At 40.8% G+C, this 13,994-nt stretch overlaps 1 protein-coding gene across 1 annotated transcript in view; it reads right to left on the bottom strand.

The window, feature by feature from the left end:
- The window catches only part of LOC142596570 (3',5'-cyclic-AMP phosphodiesterase 4D-like), a 223,626-nt gene extending 215,025 nt beyond the window's left edge, over nucleotides 1-8,601 (bottom strand). The window contains exon 1 of the mRNA XM_075725752.1: nucleotides 8,537-8,601. Coding sequence (XP_075581867.1) covers nucleotides 8,537-8,601 — 65 coding nt within the window. The remainder of the gene's footprint in view (nucleotides 1-8,536) is intronic.
- Nucleotides 8,602-13,994: the final 5,393 nt, after the last annotated feature.

Below are 13,994 nucleotides of genomic sequence, written 5' to 3'. Positions count from 1 at the left end.
GGAGGAAGACACTATCAGCAAATTAAAAAAAAAGGGTAGACAAATCCATGGGCAACAGTTCCATAGGTGGACTCTAAAGGGAATAGGCAATGATGAGCCCTATAACATCTGGGCAATATGATGGGAATGGACTGCAGAAATGGGACAGGCATTCATGTTCTCCTGTTGCTGCAGATGAAGACAGAATGCTAGGTTAGGTAGACCATTGGTCAGGCCCAGTAGGACCTTTCTTATATTGTTAAAAAATATGATACTTGATCACCTCAAACTCCACCCTTAATTCACTAGAGAAAATAGCATTTGTTCCTGTTTCATTTTGTAAAAATAACAGTGTTTAACATATCACAATCAGGAAAATAGTGCAGTGCTGACTATGCAGGCTTCCTCATTAGCACTGACACTGGCAGAATAAATAAAAGCACATATACCACCTCAAATTTCTATGGTCTTCATGACTTGAGGCCCATACTGCTTATGAAAGCCTATTTAGCTTGCAGGCTTTGTTCAGCATTCAGAAATCCTCCAATTCTGCATATGATATTTGGTACTTCAGCATCCCCATGAGTTTGGACACTGTGCAACTTGCTTTGAGCTTTCCAAATGGACTGTATTCAACATCTTCAACTACTAAAAGTGTAATTGAAAATTATGTGATGTCCCAACCCTCTTTTGTTCCAGAGTAGTTTCATAAGGTATGGCAACAGGGGACAGGTAATATCTCCAACAATGACAACAGGCACTTGCCTCCCAGAAACAATCATAATATCGGAGAAGAAAAAAGATTCATCCAGTACAGGTGTTGCAGTAGGCACTACCTAGCTCAAACATAATCTAATACATAGCGTTAGTAGCAAGGCCTGTTAAAGCCTTGGGCTGCAAACTGTGAACTTTCACCTAGATACGCTGACCGTATGCTGAACTCCTACTTAGCTACATGAAAGAAGGCCCTGAAACCAGTGCAAACCAGAAAGATAAGGTAGCCACAACCATTAGCAGAAGCTGCATCCATTAAGATAAGAGAAGGAATGTCTCGCCTGGAGACAGAGAAAGGATCCAATAAGGAACAAGAAGACCCCAGACCCTAATATTGCTATTGGACCAAACCGTCGCATGAGGGGAGGGGAACTTAAATTGTAAGGGTATAATTGCCCAGGGATTTCTTTGTTGGGGGTCCCTCTCTGGAGGCACCCAGCTCGTGCTGTCATTTACCACTGTACCACTCAATAAATTCATCTGACATATGTCGTGTCTGAGATTCTGCTTCCAGGAAACCTAGGGTTGAGCCTGAGGGGGGAGAACGTGCCTGAGAGTGAGTGAGTGTGTGGGGAATCAAAAAGGGGCTCCAGTCAGCTCAATGGAGCTGCCCGCTGCAAAGGGACTCTGGTCCTAGCAGTTGAATTCTCAGGTGGTGTGTGTGCGACTCCCTGGGCAGCCATTGCTCCTTTAACACAGGAATACAAAACCTTAACTCTTTAACAGCCTACTGGTATGCATGCTGTTAATATTATTCACAGTTACATTTACATACTGCCCTGTAGACAAAGACTCCTTCAGGAATACCCTGGTTTTGCTCTTGATCTCCACAGCACTGGGATTCCCAGTCTGAAAGACAGCAATTCAAATATAGGCTTGATGCCAATAACCTAGAGGTATACAACTCATTCAATAGCATTTATTATAAATATTCATCATCTTTATACTGGCAATAGGCTTGCTAGCACCAAGTGATTAACCAAGGAACTGAACTATTTTGGGATGGCCAGTCTCTAAGCAGTGTGATATAGCCACAGCTTCCTCCTGCCAAAGACTTGGGTACCAAAACACTGGGTCATGCTCATGGCAGAGTTCTACTTTGTGGTACCTTTAAGTTGGGAAGCCAGTGCAGCTACCTCAGGTCAGCCCAGGTGGTTCTCATCCCATTATTCAGTTCTTCTGCCCCAGAAACACCACTATCCACTGATGTCAGGCCACAAGTGTTTTCTTGTCTCCATTCAATAAAACTTTTATTTAGAATCCCTTTGTGATCTACATATTAAGGGTACGGTCATGAAAAGCTCATCTAATAGATCATTTTTGTTCCACTTATCTATAAATATGTTATAGACTGAGAAAAATCATACTTGACAACATCCTTCAGCAATTTCCAATCTACTGAACTTTATGATATCGCAGACAAGCAATAACACCCACTTCTGGAGTTAAATAAGAAGAGATACATTGTTCTACAGAATACCACAAACTGAATCATAGAAGGCCTCGGCTCTCAGGAGCACCGGGGAGGCTGGGATGTGCCCTTTGCAGATCAGCCAACCGTAAGTTCCAAAAAACAGGAAAGCACAAATTGGCATATGTTATAAAAAAATAAATAAAGACAGAGGAAGGCCAACCCAGAAAGTAAACAGAAAACTATCACTATAGATATACCATGTATGCTGCAGAAAGGACTGTGGCAAAAAGCTGACAATACTCCTGAGGCTTATTAGCCCTTTGGGCTAATTATCTATATCATGAAAAAAAAAGAAATTCTAAAATCTGATCACCTTTTCCAGACATGTTGTCCAACATCCCTGGCTACTTGCTTGACTTGCTGTCAGTTCCTCTCATAAACTTCCAAACTTTTAAATCAGTTCCTCCAAAATAGTACTTTTTTATAAGTTCAAAATTTTCCTTCATTGCAAAATAAAAAAAAAGACCAACAGAAATATGTAATTTTATGTGGAACACGGCTGCTCTACTGTTCAGTGGCAAATAGTGGAGAAAGTGCAGTCATATTCTCATTTAAATGCATATACTCCTGTTGCAGCTAAGGTTTCAATTTACAGTGAATTTCTTTACTGCTGTCCTGGTTTCGGCTGGGATAGAGTTAATTTTCTTCCTAGTAGCAGGCATAGTGCTGTGTTTTGGATTTAGGATGAGAAGAATGTTGATAACACACTGATGTTTTAGTTGTTGCTAAGTACTGCTCATGCTAGTCAAGGACTTTTCAGCTTCCCATGCTCTGCCAGGTGCACAAGAAACTGGGAGGGGGCACAGCCAGAATAGTTGATCCAAACTGACCAAAGGGCTATTCCATACCACATGATGTCATGCTCAGTATACAAACTAGGGGGAGTTGGCCGGGGGGCAGCGATTGCTGCTCGGGGAATGGCTGGGTATCAGTCAGTAGGTGGTGAGTGGTTGCATCACTTATATTTTCCTGGGTTTTGTTTCTCTCTCTCTCATTGTTCTCCTTTTCATTACAATTTTTATTGATATTATTTTATTTCAGTTATTAAAATGTTCTTATCTCAACCCATGAGTTTTCTTAATTTTACCCTTCCGATTCTTTCTCCCATCCCACTGGAGGGGAGGGTGAGCGAGCAGCTGTGTGGTGCTTGGGTACTGACAGGGGCTAAACCAAAACAGTATCCACCCCTTATTCTATACCATCTAAATCATGCCCAGGTCCTACGCTTTCCAATGCATTCCGATTAATCAACACGACTTTCCCTGTCTTCATATAGACACACAGGGATCATTCCCTTTATCTATGGGCCATCCCTCTAAAATGTCCACTGAGTTTGTTTAGTCGATGACTTTGGGTTCCATCTGTCATCACAGTCTTTCAGGGAAGAAGAGATGGTGTGTGGTATTGGTTTGTTATATGCTGAAGCCAGTTCTGGTTCCATCACCGCTGCACAGTGCTCAGTTTCATAAAAGTTCATTCTTCATTAATCTGGGCGATCCTTACTGTAATACCGTTGATGTGGCATATAGCCACCATAAAAGAGATGACACACAGTATTATATAGCAATTAACATGAGCCAGCAGTGTGCCCAGGTGGCCAAGAAGGCCAACAGCATCCTGGCTTGTATCAGGAATAGTGTGGCCAGCAGGAGCAGGGAGGTGATTGTCCCCCTGTACTTGGCACTGGTGAGGCCGCACCTGGAATACTATGTCCAGTTTTGGGCCCCTCAATACAAGAAGGACATTGAGGTGCTGGAGCGTGTTCAGAGAAGGGCAACGAAGCTGGTGAAGGGTCTGGAGCACAGGCCTTATGAGGAGCGGCTGAGGGAACTGGGGTTGTTTAGTCTGGATAAGAGGAGGCTGAGGGGAGACCTTATCGCTCTCTACAACTACCTGAAAAGAGTTTTTAGTGAGGTGGATGTTGGTCTCTTCTCCCAAGTAGCTAGCGATAGGACGAGAGGAAATGGGCTCAAGCTGCGCCAGGGGAGGTTTAGGTTGGATATTAGGAAAACTTTCTTCATGGAAAGGGTAGTCAAGCATTGGAACAGTCTGCCCAGAGAGGTGGTGGAGTCACCATCCCTGGAAGCATTCAAAAAACAGGTAGATGTAGCACTTGGGGACATGGTTTAGTCTAGTCTACCCTTGATTGGTTAGTGTGGACTTGGTAGTGTAGGTTAATGGTTGGACTGGATGATCTTAAAGGTCTTTTCCAACCTAAACGATTCTATGAGTATATGATATGCTGCCAATATGTCTTTCTCAGTTGGAGTAGAATGGGCCTCAGAGCATCTGTATCTCTGACTGCAAAACCCTAGGGGTCGACATCGAGTCTCCCCTGGTGCTTTCTGCCAGAGGCTCCAGGTAGGGCCATTCTCCCCGGCTGCAGTGTAGAGCATATTTTTTATATTCTGCCCTGCCCGGACTGGCCCAAGGGCTACTGCATGAACTATCTAACGTTTAATTTGTTCAAAGGCTTGTCGTTGCTCTGGGCCCCATTTGAAATCGTTCTTTTTTCCGGGTCACTTGATAGAGAGGGCTTATGTTCAGACTGTAATTTGGAATATGCATTCTCCAAAAACCCACAATGCCTAAGAAAGCTTGTGTTTCCTTTTTGCTGGTTGGTGGGGACATGGCTGTTATTTTGTTGATCACATCCATTGGGATCTGAGGACATCCATCTTGCCATTTTATTCCTAAAAACTGGATCTCCTGTGCAGGTCCATTGACCTTACTTTGTTTTATTGCAAAACCAGCCTTCAGAAGGATTTAGACTATTTTCTTTCCCTTCTCAAAAAACTTCTTCTGCTGTATTGCCCCACACAATGATGTAATGAATATACTGCAGATGTTCTGGAGCTTCACCCTGTTCCAGTGCCGTCTGGATCAGTCCATGGCAAATGGTGGGGCTGTGCTTCCACCCCTGGGGCAGTCGGTTCCAGGTGTACTGAACACCCCTCCAGGTAAAAGCAAACTGGGGCCTGCACTCTCCTGCCAAAGGGATGGAGAAAAATGCATTAGCAATGTCAATTGTGGCATCCCACTTGGCTGCCTTTGACTCTAGTTCGTATTGAAGTTCTAGCATGTCTGGCACGGCAGCACTCACTGGTGTGACTTCGTTTAGGCCACGATAGCCTACTGTTAGTCTCCACTCTCCATTAGACTTTCACACTGGCCATATGGGACTGTTAAAGGGTGAGCGAGTCTTGCTGATCACTCCCTGGCTCTCCAGTCGACGAATCAGCTCATGGATGGGAGCCAGGGAGTATCAGTTGGTATGATATTAGCCTCGGTGCACTGTTGTGGTAGCGATTGGCACCTGTTGTTCTGCGACCCTCAGCAGCCCCACAACAGAAGGGTCCTCTGAGAGACCGGGCAAGGCGGACAGCTGTTTAATTTCCTCCGTCTCCAAGGCAGCTATACCAAAAGCCCACCGGTACCCTTTTGGGTCCTTGAAATACCGTCTCCTGAGGTAGTCTATGCCAAGGATGCACGGAGCCTCTGGGCCAGTCACAATGGGGTGCTTCTGCCACTCATTCCCAGTTAGGCTCACTTCGACCTCCAGTACAGTGAGCTGTTGGGATCCCCCTGTCGCTCCTTCTACTCCTGTGGGTCTGATGTGCCAGGCCGTCAAATCCACACAGTCCAGTAAACCCAGTTGTCCTTTTCTTCCACCTGGCTGAAGGCAGGGCCCCTCTAATCCTGGTCACAGTATTTGTTATTTGCTTTAATTTTTTAAAATTTTTTTTTATTTCTTGTAAATATGAGTCAGGAGTCCCTTCATTAAAATCAGGAGTAAGATCAACCTTTCTGCTCTGTCTGGGGAACTGCTCACTGGAAACTGGAGCAGCAGTTTTCCTTTAAGAACCCCCTTGTGTGATTGTTTTTTCTTGCAACTGATGTACCCGTGCCTCTAGGGTCGAGGTAGATTTCCCATCCCACTTCCTCATGTCCTCTCCGTGGTCACGCAGGTAAAACCACAGGGTAGCCTGTGGTGTGTACCCCCTATATCCTCTTTCTTGAGCAGAAGAACACTGACTCCTAACAGATGAGATACTGGTCCGTACAGGTGGAGAGTAGGAGCTATTCTCTTTGAGTTGCTGGAACTCTTGGGACAGTTTCTCCACAGCCGAGATGAGGGAGGAAGAGATGCTTTTTTTGTATTCCTGGAGTTGGCTAGACACTTCATCCGCCTTTGGTACCTCTTCATCTTTCTAGGTCAGTATTGCCAACGAATTGGCATACGATGCTGGTGCACTCCGTACCACCTTCCGCCACATGGGTCATATGCACCTGACTTCATCTGGATCTTTGGGTAACTGCTCGTTGTTCAGGTCAGTATAAATCACCTCCAGCATGCCTAATTCCCTCAGGTACTGGTTACCTCTCTCCATGGTGGTCCATTTGCCTGGGTGGTATATAACATCTTCCTTGAAGGGATGGATACCTTTCCTTCACGCCTGACAGGAGTCGTCTCCAGAGGCTAAGGGCTTGTGCTCCCTTTCCAATCACTTTGTCAATGCCCCCTTCCCTAGAAAGGGATCCCAGCTGCTTGGCTTCCTTACCCTCTAAATCCAGGCTCCTGGCCCCATTATCCCAGCATCGGAGCAGCCAGGTGACAATGTGCTCGCCTGGACAATGGCTGAAAACTTTTCGCATATCTTGCGGGTCACTCAGAGACAGGGATCAGGTGGTTTCTGTCTCATTTATGAGTTTTTCCTCTTCCTCCTCCTCTGCTTTTGATGGCACTGCTTTTTTGTCATACCTTTCTAAACGAGCTGACTTTCGATTCCAAGATTTCTTCTTGTGTATAGGGGCAACTGATACCAGCATGGGTTGGTTCCCTGTAGTAGCCGCAGTGCCTGTCATTTTGTTGTCAGATCCAGAGTCCTTCTCTTTCTTTTGAGGGTACTGAATAGTGTTGACCACGGCTCGATAGGTATGGGCCAGCCCCCAGCATGTTGCAATGATTTGTGTGTCTCTGGAGCTACCAGGGCGACAACATACTTTTTCCAAATACTTTACTAGTTCTTCAGGATTCTGCACTTGTTCAGGGGTGAAGTTCCAAAACACTGGAGGTGCCCACTGTCCTAGGTACTTGCCCATACGATCCCACACACCCTGCCACTCATAACTCTCCAGCCTTGGGGCAGATCTCTGGATGATATTCTTAAATTGCCTACTAACCTTTGTCAAAACCAAAACAATATTCCCAAGAAATACCAATAGATGTATCTTAACTATCCACGGATGTTCAAGATACTGAAAAGTTATTGTAATGAAGGAAGAAACATGATAGAAGAAGGTTGCAAAGGTGCCATTCTGTATTTCCTCCATAAAAATCCTCTAGTATAATTGCTAATTCTCTCCATGAGGTGGTACCTGAAGTACCTTAATGGTTTCAGTAGAAAACCCAAGTACCAGATAAAGCTCAAGGTCAGTGTTTTAATAACAAATCTCCCAGGCAAAACATCACTAATCACTGCAGAGCATAGAAAACTGCAAAAACCAACACCAATCTTTAACATGTACAGCAAAAAAAGGAGCATGCTGGAGATCAGATGAACTAATATTGTGACTGGCAACTCTTAATAGAATCCTTAATACACTCTCGTTAGTCTGTTATTATCTCAAACCCCTCGTGCCCCACATTGGGCGCCAAAAAGGACTGTTGTGGTTTAGCCCCTGTGGTCAACCAAGCACCACACAGCCACTCGCTCACCCTCTCCTGAAAAAATCTGCCAGAAAATCATACACACAGATAGCTATTACAATCTGCTTGTACTCCTCTGAGCCTCTGAGAGGCGGGAAATGCATGAAGCATAACACAGCACAGTCTCACACATGCCACTATAAAGTCTCTCTCCTACCAGTCAGTCTATTTATGCAGCAAAACTGCATGTAAGTATCCCAAAATAGCTCATGCAAACTATAGCTTCATTTTACCCTCCAGCCTCCAGAACTGCAAGCTTTATATTATAATTTTGTTCCTGAAATAAATCTACTGAAGATTTTTAGAAAGTACCTGTAAATGCAAGGACTGAACCTGACTACTGAATGGGAAAAACATATGTAATGGGTTAAAAAAAAGTATGTAATGGGTTCTCATTAAAAAAAAATACTACACACAGTATTGTATAAGAAAAAGCTCAATAATTTTGTTTCTTATTAATTGTGAAACTGAGCAACTGAATATCTTCAATAATCATGCAAAATCTATCAAATCAAAATTATACCCTGTGGCTTTCTTGGGACGTGTCTGTGTGTCATAATAGGAAGGGGAGCTTGAAAGAAAAAAACCAAACACGTTACCACATTGCGTCAGCAGTCCTTAAGGAGCTGGTAGATTGGGATCTTGGCTTCATAACAATGCTCATTTTGAAAAATTCCTTCAGTATTTCTAGCACTCAAACATCACTTGTCTTTACAAAGCTCATTCTCCAAGTACTCCATTTTGAAGCATTTTTTTAAAATCCTCTGGTTTTTAAAACCCTTTAAATCCATCTCCTGTAATAATCCATGCTCTGGAGGAAGAATTCTAACCTGCTGCAACTCCTTCCTTTTTCACGCTGAATTTACTCTAGCACTGTGCTGTTCTGAAATGACAGTTCTTTTCTCTTCTGTCTTGTATTGCCTTAGTCTATTTTGAATCTATTCTCCCTGTAGGTCACATGGGCACCAAGGCAGCTGAAAAGAGTTTCTATCTCTTTCTTGCAGTTTGATAACAACAGCTTTAAAGGTCAATCACATTAAAAGAACAATGCTGATGGGTAACAAATGAAAGGAAAAGATTAATGTAAGTTACAGTAACATTAGTGATTTTGCAGGGAATTTCCATTTAGAGATATGCTAGATAAATTAATCTCTGTGGAGTAACGAAAGGAACAAAGATTTTTCATTCCAAGTTAACTAAAAGTCTTACCTAGAAATTTAGTTCTTCCCTTTCCTTTTCTCCTAACCCTTGCCTAGATACTGTGAATAAGTACTATTGTCTAACTTCACAAAACAGAAAGTATTGACTGTCTGAAAGACATTCAAAACACTGTGGGGAAGTTAAGTAAAAATAAAATTCCTTGTTGACTGTTAAAGTCAAAAACACATAAAGACAGCTATTGTTATAAATCACTGAAGGACAAAATACCTCAGTTAAAGAACTCTAACATAATGTCCTCTCTACTCTACTGCAGAAAGAGATCTTTTCCTGTTATAATAAATACATGAATAGTTTATGCATTACAAAAAAACTTGTATTTATAATTTCTAGCCAAAAACTTATCATAAAAGCTTTGAGACTTAATTCCTTTTAGGAAATATTAGTGCAAGCTTATGTCATGGTTTAGCCCCAGCCAGCAACTAAGCACCACACAGCCACTCGCTCACTCCCCCTGCCCCGATGGGATGGGGGAGAGAATTGGAGGAGTAAGAGTGAGAAACACTCCTGGGTTGAGATAAGAACAGTTTAATAATTGAAATAAAGTAAAATAGCAATGATAATAATAACAATATACAAAGCAAGTGATGCACAATGCAATTGCTCACCACCCGCCAACCGATACCCAGACAGCTCCTGAGCAGCGATCACTGCTCCCCGGCCAACCCCCCCCCAGTTTATATACTGGGCATGACGTCATATGGTATGGAATAGCCCTTTGGTCAGTTTGGATCAACTATTCTGGCTGTGCCCCCTCCCAGTTTCTTGTGCCCCTGGCAGAGCATGGGAAGCTGAAAAGTCCTTGACTAGCATAAGCAGTACTTAGCAACAACTAAAACATCAGTGTGTTATCAGCATTCTTCTCCTACTAAATCCAAAACACAGCACTATGCCTGCTACTAGGAAGAAAATTAACTCTATCACAGCCGAAACCAGGACAGCTTATTTGGCAATTTCTGCATTAGAAGAGGAAAAAATGCAGAGAATTAGATAGTGAATATACTGTTTAAATTATACATATTGAATTTGCTCTGAACTGTGTTAGTACTGTTTTTAAACTGAAAGTGCAGAGTTATTGCTCAACAAGTGATTACATGCATAATAGCTGTTCCTTTGTACAGTCTTTAAAAGTGTTGCAACATATTACTTTTGACGGTAGTACAGCTAGATTAATAATGAAAGCAAGCACCAAAAATTATATTTATAAAATTCATATAGACTTGGCAAATAGAAGGAAAACATGATAAACAGGCTATGCATTAAAATATAAAAAATTAATCAAATAGGAATGTGCATAAAGTGTGTAAAGCTCTCTAGAACCTTTGCACTTTTTTTTATAATAGTACAATAACAAACTACATTGTGTATCAACATGAAAGATCCTAACTGCCATGGAGGCTTGTGCCAGTCATCTGCAAATAAAATGCTCCACAACAGCAGAAGGAATGTTAATAAGGTTTCTTGCTAAGCATTCTGTTCTTCATGTTTTCTGGCACCTATCTTTCAAATATCACCTAGTGGTTAACACAGGACCTTTTGTAAGAGTCCTGTGGAATCATAAAAGTTAATCTCAAAGAGTGGAAAAAGCATCTATGGTAAATTTAGCTCAAAGGGTCATACAGTCACGGGACCTTTAGTAACAGTTGGGTCTGTCACTGTGCAGGTCACACGTCTATAGTAGTGGACATAAATCAGGCACCAGGTTGTGAAACTTTTTTGTTCCTTAAACAGATGGGATCGGTCATGAAGAAAAACAAAAATCATATGAAATAGAGGTACTGGGCTATTACAGAATAGCTGGCCATTTTAAAGCTTTTGATTATTTGTTATTGATAAATATCAACATTATTCCCATATCAATGAAGGAACAGGAAAAAAAAAATGCAATCTTTTGACTAAATGATTTCACAATACCATACTGGAATGGAAGATCCAAGGACTGTTACTGCTGTTCCACACAGTAGATATCTGAGGATGGTTCGTTCTCAAAATCATATCAGTCAAGATGCTGCCTCTTACTTGTACTTAATAGAAATATAACTATAAATATATATACTATATATACCCACTAAATATTACTATACAATAGAAATACACTATAGTTATAGGTACTTATAAAATTAAGGTAGTATTTTTCAATGCATATTCAAAAAAAATGTCTGATGGAGATGCAGATCACCAATGGAGGTAAATACTAACACTTATTGCTAACATGCTTTCTTTTTTGGTCTCCTTCATCAGCTCCTTAGAAATAAACCCCTGCCCTCCAAGTGCCTGCCAACTTCAGACAAGATGCCATTATGAAATATATATTAATTAGCAAAAAGACGAGTACAGTATTGCAACCATATTCCAAGCAGTCAAATCAGAGCCTGTCCTCAGGTAGCGACCTGAGGCATAGGTTTCCTGCAAAAAAGAATGTATCAATAGGATGGAGAGCTCACAGTCCTACAGGGGATATTAGTTTTATGTGAAATTCAAAAATTGACTTTGGTGAAGCTAAAAAAAAGTAGAGTTTGAGAAAATGAGGAATAAAAAAGAGCAACAATAAGCAATCAAAAAACCTTAATTTTTCATCTGTATTGGTATCTTGCAAGCTGTGTGCAAAGCAAGAACAATTGCAAAGTGTCTGTGATTTCTCAGCTCCATTAGTGGGAAAAGACCCAGGGATTTGATAGTCATTATGAGAAAGACAAACCTTTTCTAGAGAAGTTTCTAGGGAAACTGTAAGAACAGATTTTGCAGTTAGCAATAGCTTCTAATTTGTATATAAACCCTGTTGCGTTACCATTAATATAAATGGCAGTTTTATCAATGATTTAAATAAAGATAGGAGCATACCAGTTCACTGTGCTCATGGAAGATGACGGAGAATTTATTTTAGGTCCCAGATCTTGGTATGGGCGTCAAATAATATGAACTCTCAATTTCCCACAATGTGAGAAATTAAGAGAATAAAGAGAGAAATGGCCATTCCAATCGGATAGCAATGGAAAATTGTGGTATCAATGAATTATTTGTTTAAAAGACAGTAAGAAGCCATCAGCAAAAGAAGTAAATGAAACTTCTCAATGACATAAGAAACCACGGTATCAGATCCGACTTCACTATAAGAGCTAAGACTTACATGTCAGAAGATGGAAAATGTTAATTGGAGGCATTCTTTTTTCCCAGAACAATATTTTATGAGTAAGAGCTACTGCATTTTATGTTATTAAATCCAAAATGCCAAGATGCAAATTATGTACAGATATATATTTAAAGTACTATAAAGAAGAGAAATATAAGCATATTCATTATTGTACACGGCATGCTTATAAGCAGATGTCCATGTTTTTATAGATGTATGCATAGTATATATATTGTACATAAATACAAGCATTTATTTGAGACATGCAACAGGCATTTGTAGCATCTGATTTGTATGTGTAATTCTGTAACTTTAAAAAAATCTTATTTCTTTTCCTTTTTTGAATCCTTTTTTAGGGTGACAGGAATAAAAAAAAAAGAGAACAAAATAAGGTACAGGACTGATTGTTCTGTTCCATGCTTGGGAACATTGTCTTGAGAGTCTGGAAATTTTTTTTAACCATTCTGAGTTTTGGCTTCCTCGTTTGTAAAACAGGGATAATGCACATCATGCTGCTTGAAAAGCACTTGGACATCAAAGGGCTGAAAACATGCAATAGGTGCCAGGTTATTATTGTTGTTGTTGTATACAAGTTGAAGAAATATATTAACAATCTTCCTTTTTAAGACAAAGTAAAAAGCCCCTGTAGTCTGATAAGACTTGAGTTTAACATTGTAAGTTAAACCTGCAACAGCTGATACCATTTTTCTTGTTTACTGGGGTGAAAAATTCAGGAATTTCTAGCAAATATGCATTGCTTTAGGACACATAGGGACACTGGCAATGTATCAGGAGAAACAGAACCCTGGAAGCCTAAAATCAAGTCTTAACATGTAAAGAATGACTGGGCTCTTAAGTATGTTGTTTGGAATGCACATTAGCAAATGAAAGGTATACCAGATGCTGCTGCTTCTTGATGTGCAACCTTAGTTTCATCATAAATTTATTTCAGATAGGATTATTATAGTATCTCTAAAAACCTGGAACTGGCCTCATTCACTCAGGACTACCCCCAGCATTGCTTAGCTACTATTGCATCTGGTCTTATGCACACTTTGTATCCTTCCTTTCATCATATATACTTGCCAGCTCACATGTTTATATGAAATATAGTTTTCAATATACAAAGAATATGCACTGAGATCCGAACCCAACCTTTCTAATCTCTAGGAGCACATACTCTACAATAGGAAAACTTTCTCACAAGGTAAGCACCATACCAGTTAGTTTAGCTAAACTGTGAGTTGCACAGTTCATCCTAGTTCATCCACAGCACTAGTTTATCCTCTTATTTCCTGAACTGCAGAACAAGACTGAAGGACAGAAAAGATTACCAAGATGTTCTTATATTACCTGTATGGCTGGGTTTCAGAACTAGTAATGCAGTGTTGGTACAGAAGAGACATCTTTCAATAACAATCATTAGCCAGAGAATTAGAGAAGGAAAATTTTGACCTGTCAGAAGATTGTACCCTTGTCCACCATAGCAAATGATTTAAAAAATACTCTTTTGAAGGATGTTGATGGAATGCCAGAGAATTAAACTCTGCCCTTCATTTCTAGGTAACAGAATACTCCCTTTTGACTGGAGATACTTTATCAAAGAGGAAAAAGATATATATAACTGCATAAGTAAAATAACTGAAAAATGTAATAATAATTACAGCTTAGAATTCTTAAGAATGGAAAAATGCAAACCAACGGGCACA

Source organism: Pelecanus crispus, chromosome W (assembly GCF_030463565.1).
Source record: "Pelecanus crispus isolate bPelCri1 chromosome W, bPelCri1.pri, whole genome shotgun sequence".
Classification (NCBI taxonomy): domain Eukaryota; kingdom Metazoa; phylum Chordata; class Aves; order Pelecaniformes; family Pelecanidae; genus Pelecanus; species Pelecanus crispus.
Note: the sequence above shows the minus strand (reverse complement) of the source record. Positions and strands in the feature narration are given on the sequence as shown.